The 24,418-nt window shown below is 40.2% G+C and overlaps 2 protein-coding genes across 2 annotated transcripts; both read left to right on the forward strand.

Annotated features, from left to right (window-relative positions):
• Window positions 1-4,846: 4,846 nt before the first annotated feature.
• adrb3a (adrenoceptor beta 3a) lies at window positions 4,847-15,916 on the forward strand. The gene is made up of 2 exons (XM_062384968.1): window positions 4,847-6,685; window positions 13,466-15,916. The coding sequence occupies exons 1-2, from the start codon at window positions 5,373-5,375 to the stop codon at window positions 13,491-13,493; spliced, it is 1,341 nt and encodes a 446-aa protein (XP_062240952.1). The 5' UTR covers window positions 4,847-5,372; the 3' UTR covers window positions 13,494-15,916.
• A 2,433-nt stretch (window positions 15,917-18,349) lies between these two features.
• Window positions 18,350-24,074, forward strand: got1l1 (glutamic-oxaloacetic transaminase 1 like 1). The gene is made up of 8 exons (XM_062381095.1): window positions 18,350-18,551; window positions 19,699-19,880; window positions 20,140-20,263; window positions 21,313-21,530; window positions 21,642-21,792; window positions 22,328-22,493; window positions 22,674-22,816; window positions 23,356-24,074. The coding sequence occupies exons 1-8, from the start codon at window positions 18,350-18,352 to the stop codon at window positions 23,493-23,495; spliced, it is 1,326 nt and encodes a 441-aa protein (XP_062237079.1). The 3' UTR covers window positions 23,496-24,074.
• The last annotated feature ends 344 nt before the right edge of the window (window positions 24,075-24,418 follow it).

The raw sequence follows: 24,418 nt of genomic DNA on the forward strand, positions 1-24,418 counted from the left end.
GTTGTTTTCTCTCACTTTCACTTCTCATCAAGATCGTCAAGATTTCCCATGAGGCCAATCATGATCTGGCATGTTTATCAGACAGAGGATTTCACTTTCTACTTGATCTCACCTGGGCGGCCATCAGTAATTCAGTGAGATCACCAGTGAGAATGATGAATTGCCTTGATAAACGTAACTGGCGTTGACTGCAGAGAGCCATCACACAGCTGAATCGAGCTACAGTCAGTAATCCCCTTAGGACCAGATGAGAGTTGAACCAGAGCCCTTCTCCTCTACTGTCTGTATGTCTCCTTCTCTGGCGCCAGCTTCAGGAGCTTCTGCCTTCTTCACTCTGACACTGATTCAGAGGATGATACAAATCTCTTCTTGTACTAAGATATAGAACCGATGTCAACCCCTTGACTCCAATTTACTGTTTGCCTTTAGCAGTAACGGGAGACCTTGTGGCAGTATAGATTTTTAATCGCATGTTGTAATTGGTAGTCACAGATTGACGACCTTGCAATGACCTGTGCTGCTACTGACCACTTAGAAGTTTGATGTGAATGTCACAAGCAGCCGGAGTTGGCAGGTCACGTTTTCTTTCAGTGTTTACCAAATGGTTGGTAATGTTGGTATTCACTTTTATATTTGACTGCGTATTGGATTTTATCTAATGGTTCATTCTCTACATGATGTTTACCATTAACAGTTTCTATTTTGTAACCACTTATATTCTCCTAAATGTAAAGTTGTGTGATCTGCATGTCATGGATTCTGATGACCAGTCGCTATATGTTAATTGCAGGAGTGGGGCTTAACTCTGTACTGATAAAGGATAGAGTTGACCTGCACTCCTGCAATTAACATATAGTAAACTTCTTTCTTTCTCTTAATGATTATTTTAAAACTCAACCCAATAGAGTAAGAGGCAGAGAGATGAATTTTGCACTGTTTGTTGCTGATAACTCTGGAGTGTTGGAATGGGGGACAACATCTCTGCTGTAGCTGTATGCTTGTTGCCTGATTGCACACAGAGGTAATGGTATCAAACAAATTAGGTTGCTGTGGACGGTAAAATTGTTTTAACAGCCTCCCACCTGGAAAGTAATTCTAATTCTCAATCTGACCGACCGACGCTTAGTGTGTTTGTCTGGTAGAGAAGGCGATTCTGTTTCAACTTTCCAAAAATAAACAGTGGATTCCACAATACACCCCATTCCCCCAACAAATCGCCTACTGGATGGTTCATCATTATGTATAGCATGAGCTTGACATCGCTTGACTTGCAATTTCCACAATGAATTATACATGCCTCCAGAGACTGTCCGACATCAGTCTCTTTAGTCCTCTGTATTCCCCATGTACAACATCTAATAACCCAAGCATGTGATTCCACTCAGAGCATAATGAGTGTGATTTAACCATGACATGACAGTTGTGAAAAGCTGAACAGTTAATTCTCTAAAAGACCCTCTTCTCACCTCAATACTTGGTCTCATACTGTGTATACTGGCAGAGGAACCGCTTCTGGGCTGTAACTCCCACAGGATGCATTACATGTGGAGGAAATGTTCTCCAATCAAATGCATTTCTGACTAAATCTTCATGCTCCTTATATATGTTACAATGCATATTATGCACATTTCAAAAGTGGATCCATTATAATGTGCACTCTGAGGTCTGAAGTTGTATTTTGCACTTAAAGCCACTCCTTCCCCCTCCTTCTAGCCTGGATGAGCTTCTCCCACTAATGGAGAGTTTCCTGCGCAAAAGAGAGAAAAAAAGCACCAAACTAATTTGCAGTAGGCATCTGCAAATGTCTGATGACTAAAAAGGTCACAACAATCCAAACTGCAGTGTAGGTGTCAAGTGGAAAGAACGATCTTGTTGGGTTTCAATCACAATCCTTAAACCTGTAGGATCATGAACATGTAACAGATTGTCAGATTAAAAGCGTAGCCTTTGTAATGACCAAGCAGTGGTGGGCACTTCTGCAGCTCCAAACAACATATCCAACTGGGGGGGAAAAATCTACATTTCCTGCGATAAGTACCGATGAGAAAACACACAAAAGGAAAAATTATATGTAACCCCTCAGGCTTTCTCAATTGGCTGGGAGTGGGAGAGGGACTATGTGTACTTTTCGAGGCATGGGAGTATTGGCAAAGAGCAAAAGATTTGTGTTGTGAATTGAAATTCAAGCTTGTAAAGACCAGATGGCTGCCACAGATCAGGCCATCCCCATACACTGTTAGTCTTGTGAGAGAAATACCAGACGTTCTTTTAAATGCAAGCTGATTAAAACATATCGTCTTTGTGGTTTCCATGGTGAGGAGGGAACAATATTCCCAGGGTACAGTATGTGGAGTTAATCTGTAATAGACAGGCTTTTTTTTTTACCACTTTATGACTGCTCTGATTATTTACAAGCTGCCATCATGAACTGAGCAGAATAACTCTTCCACAGTTCTGCACATTGTAAATTGGGTTTATAGATCTCCAAAGTTAAATTCACATTAAACAGGCACCAGGGTTAGTGTCACAGGCATTGCAGCGTCTGAGGTCAAGTGCTCTGGAGTATTATGTTTCAACTCAGCACATAATTAAACAGGTGGATTACATCATAATATAAATAGAATTATGATGGATTATTCATCAACAACGTACATTAGTCTTGTCAGTTGCACAAAGTGAATTTTGAAAACCACTTATTATGCAATATAAATAACTGTATGCATGGTAAGCTAATGTTTCTGCTACGGGTCTCCATCTGTAATGGTGAGAGAGCTGTCACATCTGATTCCACTATCAACAGCTCAGCTTGTGCCAGCTGCTGTACTCTGCTACACCAGGATCAGATCCTCCAATAGAATCTTCTCACGCGAAGACAAATAAGCAGCTGTCAAGATGTCAGCGCCGAAACCTTCATTTACAGAAATGCCGTCAGATGGGGCCTCTTGGTCGTCAAGTGTAAAAAAGGCACCAGTGTTTTGCTTTGGTCCACTTTTCGCTTCTGTGAATGCACTCGCAACTCCACAACTTCCTATTGTTACATGAGTGATATAGTGACTCAGACTTAAAGAGGAAGAGTGTCTATTGAAACAGAAATTGGGCCAAAGGTAAGGGGAACTGCGTACTAGATTGCACAAACAAGAATTACAGCCCTGCAGTTTTATGCATCGACGAACCAGTGCAGTTTCAGTCTACATACATAAGGGTTGTAAAAATGTGACTATAACTTTATCAAAACCGAATCAATTGATTTTTCAGTCCAATGCAATGTTTGCACCAAATTGGAAGAAAGTTCTTCAGAGCAGACTGAAAACCCCCCAAAAAGACTAGTTTGACATTTTGGGAAATGTGCTTGTTCATTTTCCTCTCAAAAGTTAGATAAAAAGAATGACACCACACTTCTGTCACTATTTTAAAGCAGGAGCCAACAGATGCTCAGCTTCGTTCTTCATAAAGATGAGCAGACAAAGTAAAATGCAAACTGGGAATAGACCCATCACAACAGCAGCTTACGAGACCAAAGAAGGAACTGCTCGGTGACTAGACATTTGAGCACCATAGCACAGTGCGTTATATCTGACACGAATCGCATGGAAGGCATTTGCCTGATTGTTCTTCTTCAGTACGTCAGGTTGAGTAACAGCGAGATAGTGATCCATTATTTTCTTTTACTGCTTTGAGTCAAAGTGAGGACACTCATTTCCAGTTCTCTAGAGTCGGTGCTGCCTCGTGCCTTGTGGTATGGAAAGTTGACCACAAGCTATTTTACAAACAAACCTTTTTGAGTTCATAACCAGCCGTAATCACCTTTAAACAGCAGAACTGACCAAAATACCTTAATCTTATTTCGCTTACTGTTTTCAAATGAATGATAAAAAGTATTGTTGAGCTGTATAGGATGGGTTGGACATCTGAAGCAGCATTTGTGAGGCAGAGCGGAGGTTAGCAGTGGAAAACCCTGTTGCACTGTTGACACAGTTAAGGTGACAGTTTGGTTAATGGATTAACATGCTCAGTGTAGCTGTTAAATTGAACAGTAACATTAAAGAGCAAGGAGCAGAGGGTCTTTGCATACTTTTAAAATTCAGATTTTTTTAAATCACAATTTATTTTGCAGTTTGATTGCAACATTTTACAAACTCTGATGCAAGAAGAGTTGATTATAGATTATATGTATTGGTGTCAGAAGTGGCAAAAGCACTCACAATATTCACTCGAGTCTTCGTAGATGTGATAAAAAACGTCTCAGTTAAAAGTGCTATTAAACTTCTTTGCTCAAGTAAAAGTATTAAAGTACAGGCTCTGAAATATACTCAAAGTAAAAATGTAAAAAGTCATACACTGTATCCAAGCGAATCAAACTGAGACAGGTGTCGAAGTAATATACTGTACATCGCAGACTACTTCACTGTAACCAATCTTACTTCGAATTACATAATGAGCCCGTTTTTCTAAAATTGTATGGAGTAGAAAGTACAGATATTTGTGTTTTTAAAATAAAAGTAAAAAGTTGTGAGACAAATAAATAGCAATTAATGTACAGGTACCTGTAAAGTCTATTCAAGTAAAGTAAAAGTATATGTACAGTACTTCTAAGTATTTATACTCTGTTACTTCTCACCGCTGGTTATTATTCATGTGTGTGGCTCTATGGATGTTCAACACACAGCCACACTTTTCAACTCCTCCCCTCCGCCTTCAGCCACGGTTTGAGTCGAGCCAATACAATCTTGGGCCACTGCACTGACAGAGAGAGAGAGAGAGAGAGAGAGAGAGAGAGAGAGAGAGAGAGAGAGAGAGAGAGAGAGAGAGAGAGAGAGAGTGCAGCCACTCTGGTGCACTCTGGTGGTTCTTGCAGCAGCGTCACTGCTTGCTTGATCTCCAACACTCCAAACTGTGGCATTGTGGCTCAAGATTTCAACGAAAAAACGACCTAATCCCAGTGGATGTGTTTAAATGGACAAGGCTGACTTTTCTTCTCTGAAAGTTTTTTTCCTCCACTTGTTATTTGGACTTTTTTCATGGATTCACCAAAGTGCAGCAACTCCATGAACTAATGTTGTTTCAGCATTATGGACAGTTTGGATACATCTCATTAGGAATCATGCGTTTGTTGTTGTTGCTGTTGTCTCGACCAGAAGAACTTCCACAAACAAGCACATCTTTGGAAACATGGAGCACCTCAACTGGCTTTTGAACAGAGTCAAACAAGACTCCCAATGTGTGAAATGTAACCAGTGACTACAACGTAAAGAGTAACTTTAAGTTTTTGTGAGGAAAACTTCAGTCACTTTATTTAGAGCCGATGCTTGTAAAAAGTGCTAATTTGACAATTTTGTTGAGCTTGACGTAAAAAACTTTTCAACTGGTGAATAATGGATGGAAACCTGAGTACTTCAGCATCCTTGGGGATTAACGCAACACAATCCTACCATGATGCGGCAGGACCTTGGAGCCTCATCATACTGGTCATCATCATACTGACCATAGTGATGGGAAACCTGCTGGTCATCAACGCCGTAGCGCGTACGTCGCAACTACAGACGACGACAAACATCTTTGTTATGTCCCTGGCGTGTGCAGACCTCATCATGGGGGTCCTCGTGGTGCCCCTCGGGGCTACGATCGTGGTGACAGGTGACTGGCAGCTCAGCGACACGTTTTGTGAGTTCTGGACTTCAGTTGACGTCCTGTGTGTGACGGCGAGCATCGAGACGCTGTGTGTCATCGCAGTGGATCGGTACATAGCCATCACAAGGCCGCTGCGATACAAGGTCCTACTCAATAAGTGTCGTGCCAGGGTCATAGTTTGCTTAGTGTGGGTCGTGTCTGCCTTAATTTCCTTTGTGCCAATTATGAAAGGGTACTGGCGAGCAGAGGAAGACCCCGAGGCACAGAGGTGCTATAATACCACTGCATGCTGTGACTTTGTGACCAACTGGCCCTTTGCTATTATATCTTCTATAGTGTCTTTTTACATTCCACTGCTCATTATGATATTTGTGTATGCAAAAGTCTTTCTCATAGCAACACAGCAAGTCAAGCTGATAGACAAGAGTCGCATTCGTTTCCAGAATGAGTGCACCACAGCAAAGATACAAGTGTGCTCCAACATCAACAATATCCTGCCCTCTGCATGTGCAGGCTCAGGGGGCTGCAACAGTGTTGCAAGTAGAAAGAGCGCCAAGCGCAGGCCGTCACGGCTCATACTGGTCAAAGAGCACAAGGCCCTCAAGACTCTGGGTATCATCATGGGAACCTTCACTGTGTGCTGGCTACCGTTCTTTGTCGCCAACATCATCAACGCCTTTAACAGAGACGTTCCCCCCGAGAAGATCTTCCGACTGTTGAACTGGCTGGGTTACATCAACTCCGGCCTCAACCCCATCATCTACTGCAGGAGTCCAGAGTTTCGCACTGCGTTCAAGAACCTGCTGGGCTGCCCCTGGCTGTCCTCCCTGCAGCTCAATACTTTATATAAAGAACTGCAGACACGCTGCTCCTGCTTTCTGTGGCAAGCAGAGTCAGGCACAGCTGGATCTTTCCAAAAGTCCCCGAACAGTAGGACTGAGGGCAACGAGAGCCTGGCTAGTTGGCAGGAAAGCAACAAAAGCGAGGCGGCTTCTCCGGGTCCTCTGCAGTCCAACGGCAGCACACAATTCAGTGACTCAGAACCAGAAACCAAATTGTAAGTGTCTCTCTCTTCTCTTGTTTTCTCCATGCAGTCCATTTAACGGTGGTGAACGTTTTCTGAGTTCCTGTGTTCTTCACACACACACACACAAGCTCATCTACATCCTCAGGTACACAAAGTTAAGTCAGTGTCTAAAGACAATAAAGAGTAACGTTTTGACAGTTAATAAACACTTTTTCTTTCTCCCCTTTTAATTCCACTGAGCTTGGTGTACATTCATTGGTTTATCATGTGACAAGGGAAAAGATCTTTCGCAGAGTGAAGCCTTTGACAAATAATTGTCATTAACAAATTGTCCAAGCATTTCCTCGAAATCAACAACATCCGTAGAATTTGAGGTATTGAGATGAAACCTCTAGATGCACATGAATCCACAGTATTCAAGATTAAATATTAAAAATTATCTCTAGTCTACATATACAATTTTTTATACTTTGAGTTTGACATAAACTGGTAAATTGTACTGCCCACTGTGCATTTAATAAAAGCAGAAATCCATATTTGGACATAGTCGAAATGTGCGTGTGATGCCAGGAAGAAAATAGTACGAAAAAACTCTGAAGAAAATTAAATCACCTCTGACACATTGATGGCTTTGGGCTTTTACAATATTACAGTACAATATGAAAAGTGAAACTTGAGATTTATCAATATTTAGTTTTCATGGATGATTCAGTAAATATGTGAGGACCTGTATCTGTTACTGCGGCGTGTTTCCTCCAGCTGATGTCAACCTGTTAAAAATAACAAACTGATGTCTCAGTACAGTTGCTGTTACTATGTTTGGGCTTTTAAAGAAACCTCAACCACCACGGTCAATGTACTCTATCGGTCAATTAAGAAGGCGTTCTGTGAAACCACTGTGTGACATGTGAAAGGCTGATTAGGACACATTAGGAGGACACTTCCAAATGTCAGTGTGGCTGCCTGTCAGTGGGCCTCAGTGGGCCCTGCCCAACACCCCCTGCAGCAGATAAATCTTTATCACTTACACACAAGACTGGAGAGGCTGTTTACAAGACTGACAACCAACGAGAACACTGTCTGTAGGGCAGGTTAACTAGGGGTTGGCCAGCTTAATGTGAGATTTGTTATTATTGTAATACATTAACATGAACTGACAGCAGATATGTCACATAATACAGGAAGATACATCATTTCAGCTATCAATTATACATTTTACGCACTACTACTGGTGCACGAATAAACTTGTTTACATAATTAATTAGCAATATTTGATGTGGGTTTGAATTTTGTGGGATGAATATTGATTTATTGTAACAATTCTTTCCCTATTTTTATTAAATAAATAAAGTTTGAATTACCGTCATCATAACCTCAAATATAAATCTGATTAATTTCCCAGAGAGGATTAGCTTAAATGTATTACTCTTCAATATGTAAGAACTTTAATAGTAACAAATATTTCATCACCCTGTTTAGATGATGTGTCTAATTTGTTTAATACTTGAGGTATTTAGGTACATTGGAAATTGTAGCTTGTGTATATGTTTCTCTATAATAATATTTCTACGAAAGAAAAAACAAATTAAGACTCAGTCCTCATTCAATTCAATTTGAATGCTGAATTCATGTTGCATGTTGAATAACCAAGTTTTACAGCAGAGGGAGGTTTTATTTAATTTACTCTGCAAACTGTATCCTGCGTTACTCATCTCTTTACATGACTTTCCCCTCAGAGGAATCCTACAAAGATAATCAATGGGGCTGTAAAACAGGAGATATTTAGGAGCATATAAAAGTCTTCCTTAAAAGGAGCCTGGTGTGTTCTGTAGTAAATCAGCCCAAGGGAAAGGCTCAGCGGTCTCACTCTGGGCTTTGAGCAGGATTACAAAAGTAAGTGAGACCAGCCGCTCTGGAATGACTCTTATCGGGGGCCACAGCTCCAAGACATGTTTCATGGAGGGATATGACAAACTTTTCCAGGTAGAGTCTGGTCTGCCCGAGCTGCTGTGCCAATAATGCCACGCGAGGCATCTAGAGACCATGTGCTCCACAGTCATCCATGTCAACTCTCTATTTAACGAAACACAATAGAGCAAATTAGAAGCATTTTTCCTCTAAACCTTAGGACAACATGTGACAATAGGTTCGCTTCAGTCAGGGGCTGATGTATCCCAGGAATGGTAGAACATGAGGTAACCACCGCCGTGAATGGTTACCAGGGACGGGTGGCTGCACCGCACAGAATGGTTCACTATCAGCAGTTACTTTGTTTTCACGGAAAGAAACGCAGGCATATCAGTGCTGCTCTTATCAACATGAACAGCAGCCTCAGTATCTGTCACATATGTGCCATCTTACATGACGAATGCAACTTCCCTTCAGAAGCCCTGAATAACTGCATTTCTAATTGCTGGATTTTATCCATAAAAATGTAAATGTTTCAAGTTGTGCAGTCATTTTCAAGCAGTTGATAAGAGGGGGCTTGTTGTGTCTTCCTTTGTTTTTGTCATTCATGTTACTCCTTGAGTGGATGAACGGTAAATTGTTTCTACATTAGTCCTCCATATGTATATTGGGAAAAAAAAGAAGAACCTCCATGTATCGCTGTGTGTTATGAGCAGAGGGAGTTTGTTAGCACAGTTTATCCGTGATTGAGAACACTAAAGTAAAGCTAACAGAGAGCGGAACATTTGATTTCGTAGGGCAGCAACCAGCTAGATTGGGGAGTGAATGTGGAGATGAAATGAGTTTTCTGTTCGGATGTCTGATTTAGAAACATGATGAGACCTTAAGACATTAACAACATGCATGCAGGAGCCATAGAGGCCTGACAGAACATTGGTCGGTTTCATCATCATTACACAAAGCTCCTGCCCTACAGGAAACAATGTTTATGCTACAGCTGTGCTGGTGCATCAACAAGTATCAAGAGGAAATAACTTTTCAACTGAGTGAGAGAGCAAAAGCTACAAAAACTATTTTTATAAGAGAATTAATATTAATAAGTTATCAAATGGAAAATCTGAATGGCACAGAATGAAGAAATCAATTACAAAACAGATTTTGTATCTGATGTGTCAGAATTGGGGAATTTAATGGACCCCTGTCTTATTGGTAGCCTACAAAATAACAGCTCAAAACGTATAAATAAATATAAAAGGTAGTGTCTAGCATTGTGCTTTGGGATTTGATAGTGAGTCTTCGGATCTGCCAAGGAGGATCTTGATGTAAATCTAGCTGGTCCGGTTACCCATACAAGTTCGTATTTATAATGTGGAGAGCTAAATAAGTAGAAGTAACTTGACAGACCTGACACAAAGCAGAGTGAGATGGTGGATGATTGCATTTCCAGTATAAATACTGAGTCAGTGAAGTAAGTAAAAGCGGGTAATTACTCCAAATGACTGCGTAAATATTTTAGTCATATTATTTGACAGCTCATGAGGACGAATCTGAAAGGACATTGTAAATAACTGTGTGGTTACTGGAACAGGCTGTATCATTAGGCTGGCTAAATATGAATCTATAATTGTATTTTCCACACATGCATGCCGAGCCTCCCAAAGCACTTAATGCTGTATTAAAGGACACAGTGTCAGTGTGAAAGAAACATTACAAGCAGGAAAATTGGAAGACATTTTAATAAACGTGAAAACCGTTTTTTTTCTAATTTTGTACCATACAGGATGAGTCATGTGTTGATCAGGAATTTGAACTTTAGCACAAGAAGCGGCGATCAACAAACTTTTTACTACACTAATGTGCTGCACTATTACAACTCCTGGGTCTCATCTCAACCTATATGCACTAAGTGACGGCATTGAAGTGAGAAAGTCACAAGGGCAACATAATGTTTTGACAGCGTTTAAGGACGGGCTGGTGTGAGTGCTAATGCCTCCCCCGCTGTTCTGTGAACCCTGTAATTCTGAGCTTTTCTCTGCAGCATGCTAACGGTGCCTCTGACCCATCTTCACACACCCACTTCCATAATGTGCATTTTGTTAGCTTAGAGCGAGATCAGGCCCAAGAGAGCATGAAACAAGAAGCAGGATAAAGCAAAACATGATGCCAGTGACCTGTGGGAAACCTCCCAATGCTCCCTTTCAAGTCTGGCTGCTATCAGAGCCAATCATCACAGTCTTTAAATGGAGGCATCCGGGAGTTAGGCAAACACTCGAGAAAGGGTATAACTAATAAATCGTTGGGTTCAAGCAGATAAAAAAGCTATGAATGCTAACTGGATGTTCTTTTGTTTTATCCTTACAAGAGCTGCCAAGATCAAAAGACTAGATAATATATTATCAAACCCAGAATTCAAGATATAAAAATGCTATGAATGTGTGATGTACTTTATACATATCTATAATAACAGTTAATGGGTGATGTTGACCTTTTATGTAAATTACATAGGTACTATTAAAAACTTCTGGGAGAGTACAAATGGCTCAAATCCTATATCAGTACTGATTTACTGTAATCAGAGATTGTTTGTATTTAAACCTTAACTTTCAGTATATTTTTTGTCTATGTTCCTACAATATGATTCCTTGCTCATGCCAGCTTGTTTTGTTGATAAGCAGGATAAACTGAGGCAGATGGGCAGATCAAAGAGTTCCTTTTCAATGAGCAAAGGCTCTTCTAATTATATGTGTGACAATATTAATGAAAGTTTGACTAATTTGAACAGTAATGGAAACTTGTACTGGACTTAGAGCTATCATTTTATGACAACCGACTTTTTAATTATAGACACCTTCGCTTTAGTGAGCTGGAATGTTTTTTTTTTAAATATATTTTATATGCATAAAAGGAGCAGTTAAAACTAGACAGTGAGTAGAGATCATAAATCCACCAAGGCCCAACAGTCCCCTTCTGAACATTTCTGAAAAGTTGCACCAAATATCACACACTCATAGAAATCAGGTCCCTTAATATGAAAATGTGTTCATCAAGATTCATGATTTATTCCCTCAGAAATTGGTATTAATGTAAAAGATCCACACTAACACACATCATTTCACCACATTTAGAGGTAGCTTTGAGGTAATTTTGCTGACAAACATATCAACAGACAGGGGAAAAACATAACCTCCTTGGCAGAGATCAACAAACAAACACATTTTCTTTTGAAAAATACTATTATTGTTTTTAATTATTGACAATTATTAATTTCTTCTTGAAGACTTTATGAATACCACCCTGCTTGGACAGGCAGCTACCAAAGCAGAACATACCCATGCCATGTGATGGATTGATCTGAGCTTATAGCTCCTGTTATTTGAATGGAAACTACAAAACATTTGCATGACTTGTCACTGGTTTGTAACTCAAACAAAAAAAGAGAAATTTACAACATTATTATTCCTGGAGGGTTTTTCCTAAATGTGTCATTTTAAGATCATTCTTACTTTTACCATATGACTAGGACAGACTCTGCTTTGGTTCCACTGTACACACTGTAAAGAGTTGGACTCAACGAAAGTATGTGAAATCTGGTGAAGTTTCATTGTAAATTGTTTCCTGCGTAGCTCTTCCTGTAAGCCTGCACATTTCTGGGAAGCCAACGGTTCTTAGTAGTTTATGTCTTCCTGTGGAGACATGTACAGTGGAGGTGATAGTATCAGAATTCCAGTCTTGTTGGGGAAAAAGGTAGAGTTTCACACGGGACAAAGAGATGAGGGCAACTTTGCAATAACTCCGTGATTAGACAGAGGAAAAAAAAAGTTGCTGTGATTGTATCAATGCTGTTTTTCAAGGTAAAACACAATCACACTTAAAAATAACCTGTAAGACAACAACCTGCTGGTGTTATCTTGGAGCTTTCTTATCTGATAGACAGTGAAATGCTGTACAGGGTGTGACCAACACCAGTCATACAGTAATGCACAGTACAGAGCTCATTGTTCAGCAAGTTACATCTCACAGGAAGATTTAATGAGGTTCATAATGAGAGAGGAAACTGGCCTTTGCGTCAAGTTCTTTTCAGTAAAAATCCAATCAAATCTGCTTTAGAAATAGAGCATTAGTTCAGAATATATAAACAGAATGAGACACACTCCAATAAATGTTGGATTCTTACTGTAACTTTTAGAAAAAGATCAAATAGCACGATGTCTCAGTGAAGAAGAGGCCGAACCCTCCCCTTAATTCCAATCACGCCACATCAAATCTCACTCACCTGTAGATATCAGCTGTCTAAATGTGCCTGATTTTATTCATCAAAATCCATCAGTGATAATGCAGAAGCATTGTCACAATGTTAAAGAAAATACTCCTGAATCCTTCCCCCGGATCCAGGACCACACAAAAATGAGTTATTTTCCTGACCCATACCGCATCCTTCCACCATCATGGTAATCCATCCAATAGATTTAGCATATTCTTGCTAACTAACAGACAAACAAACAGATGAAACTAGAAACAGAGAGTTACTGTCACTCAATGAAACCATGTTTAATTTCACAAGATGTGGACTTTCTTTTTGATCTGCACAACATTTCACACTGAAGTTTTTCATCAACATCCGTGAACATTTAATGGGGTTTTCCTTGGATCACGCTCCACTCTTCTAGGATTTCATTGAATTTGGTTGATTAGTTTCTGCGTAATCCTGTTTACAAACAAACGCAGATAATAACACAATGTCCTTGGTCGGAATCATAAAACAGAAAGTCAGACAGATTTTAATGTCATTTCCTCCCAGTGTGAGGCCGCCCTTATCTGTTTCGAACACTTTTTAAAATGTGAGCATGATAATCACATGCCTTAAGCTAAACCCATCAAGCTAATAGGTCCATCTCTTTTCAGCTTCACACTGCAGGAGAAGGACGGATGAAGGTTGAAACGTCGAGCTGCGGAAGCAAACTACATATTCTCCAGCTGTCTCTTTGACTCCTGCAAAGGCTGAGACCAACCATTGGTGGGGACAAGCTGAAGAAGAGTGCGACTAATGGCCCTGATAAACGCAGCCGAACCCCAAAGTGCTGGATTGTCTGTACAGAAACAGACAGGAACACGGTGACTGGCTCTGTGCACAGGAGATAGGCGGCTGTGAGTCAGCACATTAGCCGACACCGGTGTTGTCTCAATGCTGTTTGCAAGAGAGCGCCTGTTCCTGAACATGAGACAACAATTAGCTGCGAGGGTTAAATGTATTCCAGTGAGCTTTTGGACAGGCATGTCGCCTGTAGTCTAAAAAATAAAAGCATAAAATTGTTTTGTATAATATATTATCTGGTAAGTTATCTATTTATGATACACTGAATCTGTAGCAGGTTAAAAGTTGGCATGTCTCATACAAGGTAAAGCTGCCATTACTGTCCAGTTAAGAAAAAAATATTTTCACTAATGTAATTTCAGCTAAACCAAAGGGCTGTGCATTCATTATTCTGGTGTCTTTTTTTCATCTTAATCTTTCTGTTTCGAGCCTGGACTCGTATATTCCTTATCTTGCTTAAATCTCCTATTGTCCACTGGTTCCCACACTATGTGCGGGGGACCCCTTGGGGCATCGCAACACAGAGGGAGGATTTGCAAGATGATTTGCAAGATGATTTGCAGATATCAAATACCATTTAAAAATAATTCTTATTAACACATCGTATCAATTATTGTTCCAAAAGCTAAATAATATAAGCTAGATTTAAATATCCATGGGTGAGTTTACAGCACAAGACGAAACACCGCAACATGTGCACATTGCAGATTTTTTGTGATAATGGGGGTTGAAAGTCTCTGGCATTGTTATTTCTGGGATCTGAAAAGTTTGGTAACCTCTGTCCTCGTCTTAATTAGTTTATGTTGTTGCTATGAGAAACGGCTCAAACCCTGAATCAGGAGATCTCAAGCAAAATTCTTTAGGATTTAACCATCAGTATGTGCAAGGTACAGTCCCGCTGCAGCTACACATGATATTATCCATCCGCTACATGCTGTGTCTCTTTGGTAAGTGTCAGTATAAGCTCAATAAACACACTCTGAAAAGTCCAGTTTGTACTGGGACACTTTGCAATGCGTTATTAATTAAATAACATCATCCGTCGCAATGAGAAATAAAATATTATAAAACTGTGTGACACTGCTTATGTGTGTTTTGTGTGCTGACAACTGATATCTAGCCAAACTCTGTATTATGAAGTTATGTATTCCAGGTTCTAGTTTGTATGGCGCCCTGGTTTGCCCTAGATCTGCTTGCTTTGGAATGTTTTACGATTCAGGTCAGACTACAGCCAACCTGCAAATTTAAAATCAGCTGGTTTGACAATGGAGATACGAATGACGGCTGAACTGAGTGATTTTAAAACTCGATGAATAGGGTCTCAGATGTTTTGGCTTGTGTGTCCTAAAATTGTATTTATAATTGTGACCCTTTATCACAGTTCATGACTTCATTACAGATGCGAGTTGTGATCAGTTTGATTGAAGAATTGTCCGTTTTTTTCAATCCAAGGTTTATAGAGGCCTGATGAGGTGAAAGAATCCTGTATTTTGGCTGAGAACATCTTTCTGGGAAAGGTCAGGATAAAACAAACAATATTTGTGTAACTGAAATATATTCTTTCTTTTCTGTCACATTAAATATAAACCCACCGATTTACATTGGGAGTCCCTGGGGGGTCTATAACCCCACACACCATAACTCTCAATAGTATAAAACTACTGTTCACATGAGTTTAGGACACAATCTTAGAAAAACTTTGTTGTTCTTGGTGAAATTATCATCAAAACCCGAAAACCAAAGTCCAGCTGGCTCTGCTACTGTTTGAGCAGACATCATGTTCTGTTGTGAGAGGAAGTCCACAAGTCTATTCGGGACTTTTCAAAATAATCCAAGGACAGAATGCATGACATCTGAAAATAAACTGTGACAAGCACCATGCCAGACGCTCTGCTGTGTGAAGACTCCATATCTATCAACCAGCAGAAAAAGCCACAACAGCTTGGAGTGGAAACAGTTGTCCTGTCTGAAATCTGGCCACATTCTTAGAAACTGATCCCTATTACACAGTTTTCCATGAGCAGGATTACACTGAAATCGATTACTGACATTTTAGACCACCACTTAAAATACAACTGGCACTATTTGATAGATGACCTAATAAAAACTATGTCTGTTCGATATGATCCAATCATTGGGCCGAATAGTTTTCATTTGACGGAGCAGCTCTTTTAGATATAATGTGGTAATACGATAAATTCCATGTGACTTTGAATACTCTCTATTTTCTGTTTTCTATCATCGTGACAAAGGAACTCTAATGAAACACTGATGTGTGATTAAACAGTTTTAACTTTTGTAGTGTTTTCTCTTGATTGCACATGCACATCACTGACTTGAAGTGGTTCATTTTCCGCTCACCCTCGTCCTCAGCTGAGTGTTACTCTACAGTTCGCCTCAGGACAGACAGATATTTTTGGAACATGGGGGGCCCTCAGACAAAAAGTTCCTTTGACACCAGATCACAGGACTCAGCAGTTTTAATCTAATGGAATCAACAGCACCTTAATTAGATAAGTACCTTATCCATGCTGGTAACACGGTCGCAGACAAAGCTTTACACCACTGGGGCCAGTTTACTTCCTCTTTGTCACTACTCACTCTCATAATAGACTCAAGTAAAGTAGAGGATAAACCAAGTCTTTTCCTGAGATCACCACAAATCTGGAGTCACAGAATCAACTGAGACTTCATTAGAGGAACTGCAGCTTTTAGTTTCTGCACCCGGTTTGTAGTGTGAGGGCATTTTCTCTTACTCTTATGGAAAATCACAGTGCATTGTGATGTGAAAACATGTTCAGTGATGGACCAAGTCACATATAAATATTTAGTTGTCAATCGCTCAGAATAAAACGAAAACCCATTTTTTCTATTCTCTCAACACTCCCACAAAGACAAATCCATTCCAGGAAAAGACACAGATTTCTGCACATGCAGTAGCCAGCAGCCCTGAGGCATATATTACTTTTAAGAAAGAATGCAAGCCTCCCTATTATATGATCGGAAAAAAAATCTGTTGCAAATAATGAGGCATATTTTTGATGATATGTATTGGGGGCAATATTAGAGTGGATGAATCAGGCCGGACGAAAGCTGATTGACAAGACCAGCCGCCCGGTTTGGCCATCTACTGCCATCTAGTGCAGCGACATGTGACTATCAGCTTAACACAGCCTGGCTCGCTGCTCCTCTCCTCAATGTAATAGCTGCAAGATGTTGACTTTGATTTCTAGTCTTTTAGATTACTGTTAGATTCCCCGCCTCGTATTTAACCGCAACATTGCTGTTCCTTCGATTCCCTGCCCAGGAGAATTGCTCTGGAGACACGAGCGCAAAGGGACAGTTGTATTTTGTAATAACTTGAAGAGGAAGAGAGGAGAGAGGGGAGGAAACTGGATGTCTCCTCTCCATCTCGAACTGAGTGCAGAAATATGCTTTGGTTTACTCGCACATGCAGAAACAAAACATGAACACTACAGAGGAGATGTAATTCCACAAGATAGAAGTAAGGTTGATTGTAAGAATATGCCGGGAGTATTAAAACAATCTTCTACTCTGTATGGAGATGATTCCATCAAAGAAATGGAAGCAGGAAATCTTAAAAGAATATTCTGAATATGTCCAGCTCATGTTTATGCACCAAAGACCAAAGCAAATTCCTTGTGTGATTAAAAACCTACTTTTAATTAAATAGAACTCGGTTTCTGATGATGATTTTATTAAACTTGAAATATTTAAGCAAATCTGTCTCACCAGATTTTGGGATTTAAAAGCCTTGGAATTTTGCTTTGCTATGAAATGATGTATACATTTTTTTTTTTTTGTTCTAAATTCAACTAATGGAGAGTAATGCACTCGACTGAATCGATTGCTTATCCTTGGAATCCTGGATATTTCATCTTGAAATGAAGGATGTGGAAATGGTTTTTTTAAGAATATAGTTTGTCCTATATTAATATTTCAAACTTCCTTTCACTCCATAAATATGTCTCAACAGAGATAGAATTTTACCTGTGAACTTCTAACAAAAAATTTAAGTCTGAAATTAGGTATTTGAAATGTTGTCCTCTATGAAGCATAATGTTTCCTGGATGTTTAATCTGAAAAGGGTTACATTGAAGTTTGCGACCTGAATCTGGCATGTTACATTTGTTTCCATTGAATATGTATTGGTTAAATATTAAGTATTTCATAATGTTTTAGATTTTTACCTCTAAATTCAACTACCTCATAATTCCGTACAAAAGTACAACATTTTCAAAAAATAAAAAAAATGTAATAGTGCTGGAAATTCAAAAGCTTTTCAATTTGGTGAGACAGATTTACTGCCATACTGAAACACTGTTGCAGAATCAAACACTATCTTCATCAATGTAAGGAGGATGCTACAGGCCTGTTGTATAACCAACAACACACACGTTAATGTGGGGCGGAGATTGGTGGGTTGGGATTTGTGTTCAGTGTTTGGGGCTAAAACAAGCACAGCTGAGGTCTTTCTAACCAGAGCTGATAACGGGTCCTGTCTGATGACGATAGCTCACTGTGACCTTAGTAAACTCCTACCAGCAGACCCGCCAATTAGGGAGGGGCAAACTCATCCATCACCGTTGCCTCGGGGACAGTATCCAGACGCGTGCTGTAGCCTGGCAACAGAGTCTAAACAAAAGGCCGGATGCTGCTCGAGGGTTGAGAAGATGAGTCGACCCAGCGGTGGCCTCGATGAAATACGGGTCAAGCAAAATGGAGGAGACCCGGGAGGTCATCACTGTGAACCGATCAATACTCAATCTGCAGCGGCGGCGGCAGCGGAGGGTCCGGAACCTGGTCCCGACTCAAAACTACTGTCTGCCCTAAAGAGAGACTCTCAGGCCAGGAGAGTGGACCTGACAGGGAGAGGTGGGTCTTTATTTACAGTGTGTGGGTGAGTCCCGTCCTCCGACCTGTCTTATGACGCTGCTGGATGTTTACTTCTGTGGACGCACCACCCGGACACAGTAGCAGAGGGAGGGAGGGTTTTTATAGCAACACTTTCAATGTATAACATATCGATCTTCAGTTTGTTAAGGCATTGTTTCAATGTTGTTATTTCTTTTGAGACAGGTGGACTTCCTCAGAAATAGGCTGGACGATATGGTCAAACATTTCATCAAGATGGAAAGTTAAAAAAAAAGTTGATGATAACATATCTCAACAGATTGTTATCATCTTTAAGTTTTAAGACTGTGGGAAGATTTTGATTTTAAATTCTTCTTTGTTGACAAACACTTGACAAAACTGTCCTAGATCAGGTATGTATTACACTTCCTCCCTGTGCTTGAACTATGCATAAGCATCAATAAATATTTTGGGTATATCGCCATTGTTGAAAATTAAATCCTTATATAATTATTGATATAATTGTATTGCCAAGTATGATTTTGCTTTCATGGTTCACACTTGCAAGAGCTATGAATTAATGTGGCTCCTTCAGGGAGAAATCACAAGTGGTAATGCATATTACACCTATCGTCATTTACTCTGAATTACTGATTCACTCTGGACATCTTGTTTGACATAAGACTCGTAATAAGTTAGGAGAATTCACAGTGACTGATTCAGAGTAGGTTCTTATTTAGCTGCGGCTCCAGAAATAGTTTATGGAAAACAGGGACAAAGTGTCGATGTGATTTCATCCACAGATTTCTGAAGGGACATTTTAAAACCTGGAGGTTGGGTTTTCCTCACATCAGCACATACAGTATGTTTCATGGATCAAAAATCGCAGCAGCTGGAGGGTTTATGTGGACCTGAGTGTTCTTGAAGTACAGACTAGTGCACTAAACTCTCAAATCACCGATTATAACACCATATTGCCTTCCTGATGGTAAATTAAAAAAAGCTAAGATAAAAAACTATGCCAGACCACAATGGTTTAACTTGAATCCGGATTGAAACTGAAATCTTCTCTCATTGTCACCTCTCTTTTTCTTGTCAGATTCACACTTTTCACGCTCAATACCTTGTTGGATTTGAATAATACCTGTGCACTCACTGTCTTTTACAGAGTATTACAGTGAGGAGGGGAAGACCTTTCAACTGCATCTCGTTGGGAAAATAAAACAACAGTTAAACGCTGATCCCTGCCTTTGTCCAGAGTATCCATCTTCTCTTGGGCTGACAGAATTCACCAGGCGTGCCAATGAGGTCGTTTTGGGGAAGAGCTCCCGGGCTATAATGGAGAGCCGGGTAATGACAGCTTTACATATATACAGTAACCAATTATAGCTTGGATTCATAATTAGTCTGTAAAGCAGTAAACAAGGCCCCTAGCCACACATACAATCAATCAGCCCCATTACATGGACTCACTAATCAATCATGAATTCACACTCAGCTTCATCTTCAGAGTAAATCAATACAAGATCGGCTCTGCAGTGTTTCATCATCATCATCATTGTATTAAAAACTGGACCTAATTCTTCATGTTAATTGGCTGTTGTTGCAGGTGTTGGGTGTCCAGACCCCTGGTTTTACTGCTGCTGTGCGCCTCGGGGCTGAACTCCTGAGGCACTGCTTCGATGCTGGTGCTGCTTGGTGTGGTCCGGTCTACCTCTCCTCCCCTTGCGATGGTCGAGTAAAACCCTACTTCCTGTAAACAGTATCTAAAGACACAACCCCCGGTTTATTGTCGTTAAGAAGCAGCACCCATTGATTTATCCTCATGGAACATCAATAAGCCATTGCAGCTGATTTCACATCAACGTATACCTGTTGTTAAACTTCAAGATTGTGTTATCAAAAATGATTAGAGCATAACTTCATAATGTATTTATGCCACAATAACATAAACCAGTGATCAGATAACACTGCATTTTACTGTATCCATAGCAACAGACATTTTTCTGAGATTTCAGAGTAAATAACAAAAGGATTTCATTCCAGACAGAGAAAAGGTAGCTCATACTTCACAAAGATCCTCGACAAACATTCATTGAAAGTATTTTACACCTCTCAGATAGAGTGTATTCACCAGATTTGTGAACAAAAAAAGATATGTGCAAGACACATTATAATGAAGAACTGCATGAAGGGAAGGCCTTTAGAATGTGATATATGCATCACTATAGATTCAAAAAGGCAGAACAAATGTCTAATCATGGTTTGTGCGTGCATTTTTGAAAGAGTTAAATAACTAATTAATTCAATACAAATGCATCTCAGACCAGAGGTTAAAAAGGAAGGATTTGAATTGCTACCTCCACCAAGGAGGTTATGTTTTCACCCCTGTTTGTTTGCAGGTGGGTTGGATTGTTGGTAAGCCTACAAAAAAGCAAGGTTCAGGGTTTAGACAGATTACCACAGAATTTGGTGCAAGGATGTGGTCTGGGTCAGGGAAGGACGTGTAACATTTGTGTGCGAATCCAGATCATGCGGTGGATCCAGTCACTTTTTTACTTTCTTTAAAGTTGAGCAAGGGCACTAATATTTCTGAGCCTAAATGGACTGTTTAGCCTTTGGGAGGTATGTGCACTTCTGAGAACCATCCTAGTTTAAAAAAGAATTGGAAAAAAAATGCACTCACAGTAGCCTCTTACTGTAATTACATGCTAAGGTATCTCAAGGAGTTTGTTCTGCTTTAGACATCTAATATTATATTTTGACTTGATCCTCCGTGCAGACTCATTGGCTGGCATCTTCCAGGCAGCGGGGATCCAGGATATCCGTCGGTATTATTACTGGGATGATGAGCTGCGGTGCATTTGTTTGGAGAAGCTTCTGCAGGATCTGGAGGGGGCTCCTGAGCAAAGTGTTGTTGTTCTGTCAGCGTCTGCCCATTACCCAACCGGAGCAGATCTCTCTCAGGATCAGTGGACTGTGATTACACAACTAATCATGGTATCGATACATTTACAGTCTCAAACAAAGGCTATAATGATTTTTATCAGACAAGTCGCTGTTTAACTGCAGCTTGGATCATCCTTTGTCGTCTTGGCACTGTTTTAACAGAGGCGTAGGCTCTTCCCTTTCCTCCTGCTGCCCGCTCAGGGGCTCTGCTATGGAGATTTTAAGCGGGATTCCAGTCCTGTACAGCTCTGTGCATCCCAAGGCATGGAGCTCCTTTGTGCTCAGTCCTTCTCTCACTGCTTTGGCCTTTACGGTAAGAGTAATACTTAAAATACATCTGATTGCAAGGATAAATGTGTTTGCTCTTGTGGCCGTAGGAACTCAAATTGGCAAAATTAGCCCATACTGCAAAATTAGTCTGTAATCTGTGACCTTAAATCACCACCAAGTACAATTCAAAATTGTTGATCAATCTTAGCCCATTTTCTATTATTTGCACAGTTAGATTCATCACTGCATAAAATAGACGAGTGCAGCATAATATATTCCTGTTTTTCCTACTGAATGTTCCACAGAAGGCACATGCTTATAACTCAGGTTTCCTGTTGCCTTCCAGTAATTACTCTCTTGAGAGAGAGAGCTCTGCATCTCCCTCCTATAACTCATCATTAGGCTGATCAGCTCTTTGCTTTTGCGTGTGTCTCAGTGACCCTCTATTCACTCACCCAGAACCGAGTTGCTTATTTCATTTTCTCAGCTAACTTATTTTCAGCAGAAATATAGTAATATAACCGGAAAAAAGTGTTTATTTGCACCAGGCTCCTCTTCTTGTTCTTAAACTTTCCCAGGTGAGGCTGTGGGTCACCTGCTGTGCGTGTTGAAGCAGAGCAGCCTCCTGATATCTCTGCAGTCTCAAGCTGTCAAGTTAGTCAGGTCACTGTGGGCCCGGCCGTCTGTGGGAGGAGCAGATGTCGTCGCCACTGTGCTCTGTAACCCCGCACATCTTGTTGAATGGTGAGTCATGCTCCACGCACATTAATTATCTGCTAACTGAAAACTGTGGCCTGGACGGAAGCATCACTGCCGTGTCAGTAGATGTACGAAATGACAGCTAGACTGCTTAAGCGATTCCTTCATGCACACAAAGTTAAACTGCCGGTGTCCTTAGCTTTTGATGCAATTATTGTCCCACAGGCAGGGAGAAGTTAAGCGCATGGTTGAGAGAAGTAAGCTGATCAGAGATATTTTGAGAGAGAAGCTGAGGCTTCTGGGAACTCCAGGCTGCTGGGACCACCTGACACAACAAGGTGGACTCTTCTGTTGTACAGGCTTGAATGGTGAGGAACCAAATGTTTCTGATAGATTCTGAATATTTGAAGGGCTGTTTTTCTAATAATCTATAGCAAGTGATTGACAGCATTACGGAACTCATGCCTGATATTCCTGATTATTTTCTCAGCTGCTTTCCTCATCGCCTCAGTAACCTCCTTTACAAATCAATAACTGGAACGTAGAGTGCATTTTTATATATTCACAGAATCAAAGCAGGATATTCTGGCATCGTTTTATTAGAATATCAAATGGCACTCTATAAACAGTTCCAAAATATTTTTGGCTTATTTTATGTCTGAAAATGACATGCTTTAACAGTAATCAGTGTACTGTAAATGAATATTAATGATCTAGGCATCCTACAGATGTTTTACAGTCTCTGATTTATCAACATTAGATAAAATTGCTAAACATATTTAGATTAGATTAGATGTCTGCCTTTTGTTTAAATAAGAACAGTGCTCTCCAATGAAGCAACAGAAATACTATCTTAACAACCTCTGAGTGTTCTCTGTACTTCTTCTGTTTTTTTGGTCTGCTTTAGATCAGCAGGTGGAATTTCTGACAAAGACGAGACATGTGAACCTCCTTCCCAGTGGCTGTCTGAATGTGAGCGCAATCAACGGCCGTAACCTGAAGTATATATCTGAGTCCATCCATCTGGCCATGGCCACTTCACCATGATCACATGGCTTTTGAAATCAGGATCTGAAATCTGTGTCACAGGGGCTTTCAAGCTTCCCTCAAATAATGAAATGCTCTGTTTCCTGTAATTAGTATTATAGCTGTGGCAATCACAAAGTAAATGTTATTACGATAGTTGTTGTTAAAAGGAGAATGATTGCCTAATGAACCTACGCTTACTTTTGATGATAGAATTCCAATCATTAGTAACTGTGAAATAGACCTGATCCTTCAACAAAATGTGCTGTGATTGTTTTTGGCAAATGTTCCTCCTCTGTTTTGGTGTTTAATTTTCATATGGCAAAATCTCTACAGTTACAGCTATCAGCTGGTTAGCTTAGCAGATTGGCAAAGGTGACAAAATGAAACTGCCGCCACTTGTATAATTCTATGAACATGTTTCTTCTGGTTGCTTTAATTCCTTAAAGATTTTTTTTTAAATAAACCAAAATCCCCCTAAAATCCTGTAATCGCCAATTTGCAATCTCTATTTCAGTTAGCGCAACTTAGGCAGCAGCTATACTCGTGTTCAACCCTGGTTGAGAGGTGTTCCAGACCATAGCCTGTATATAAAGATAGACACCATAGCAGCTCCTCAAAAGTGAAGCCAAATCATCTGGATTGCCCCCTGGTGGCTGGATGCAGTATTGGTCATAAACCCCACCTCCTGCATGTTAACATATATACATGGACCAAACTAAAAGGTCACAGCACATATCAAATTTTACGCAAAAATGGTTTCTGTCATTTTAGGAATAGTTTGTTAAAGTGCACATTTTTCTGATTTCCGTGTATTAAAAACTGGACTTTTAATGTCCAGACGTTTTAAGGTAAAACGTCTGGACACGGATTTGTGATTGGTGGAGTGCATGTAAAAGCAGGACCTTGATACTTCAGCTTCTGAATCTGGCTACAAATGATCT

The sequence above is a fragment of the Platichthys flesus genome, chromosome 3 (assembly GCF_949316205.1).
Source record: "Platichthys flesus chromosome 3, fPlaFle2.1, whole genome shotgun sequence".
NCBI classification, from domain to species: domain Eukaryota; kingdom Metazoa; phylum Chordata; class Actinopteri; order Pleuronectiformes; family Pleuronectidae; genus Platichthys; species Platichthys flesus.

Excerpts from the sequence above, each read along its gene's own strand:
- adrb3a (XM_062384968.1), top strand. The coding sequence starts at position 5,373 with ATGGATGGAAACCTGAGTACTTCAGCATCCTTGGGGATTAACGCAACA. Across the intron at positions 6,686-13,465 it reads TCAGAACCAGAAACCAAATT|CTTCACACTGCAGGAGAAGG; the intron begins GTAAGTGTCTCT and ends ATCTCTTTTCAG.
- got1l1 (XM_062381095.1), top strand. The coding sequence starts at position 18,350 with ATGAGTCGACCCAGCGGTGGCCTCGATGAAATACGGGTCAAGCAAAAT. Across the intron at positions 21,531-21,641 it reads TGATTACACAACTAATCATG|AGGCGTAGGCTCTTCCCTTT; the intron begins GTATCGATACAT and ends CTGTTTTAACAG. Across the intron at positions 22,494-22,673 it reads CCCGCACATCTTGTTGAATG|GCAGGGAGAAGTTAAGCGCA; the intron begins GTGAGTCATGCT and ends ATTGTCCCACAG.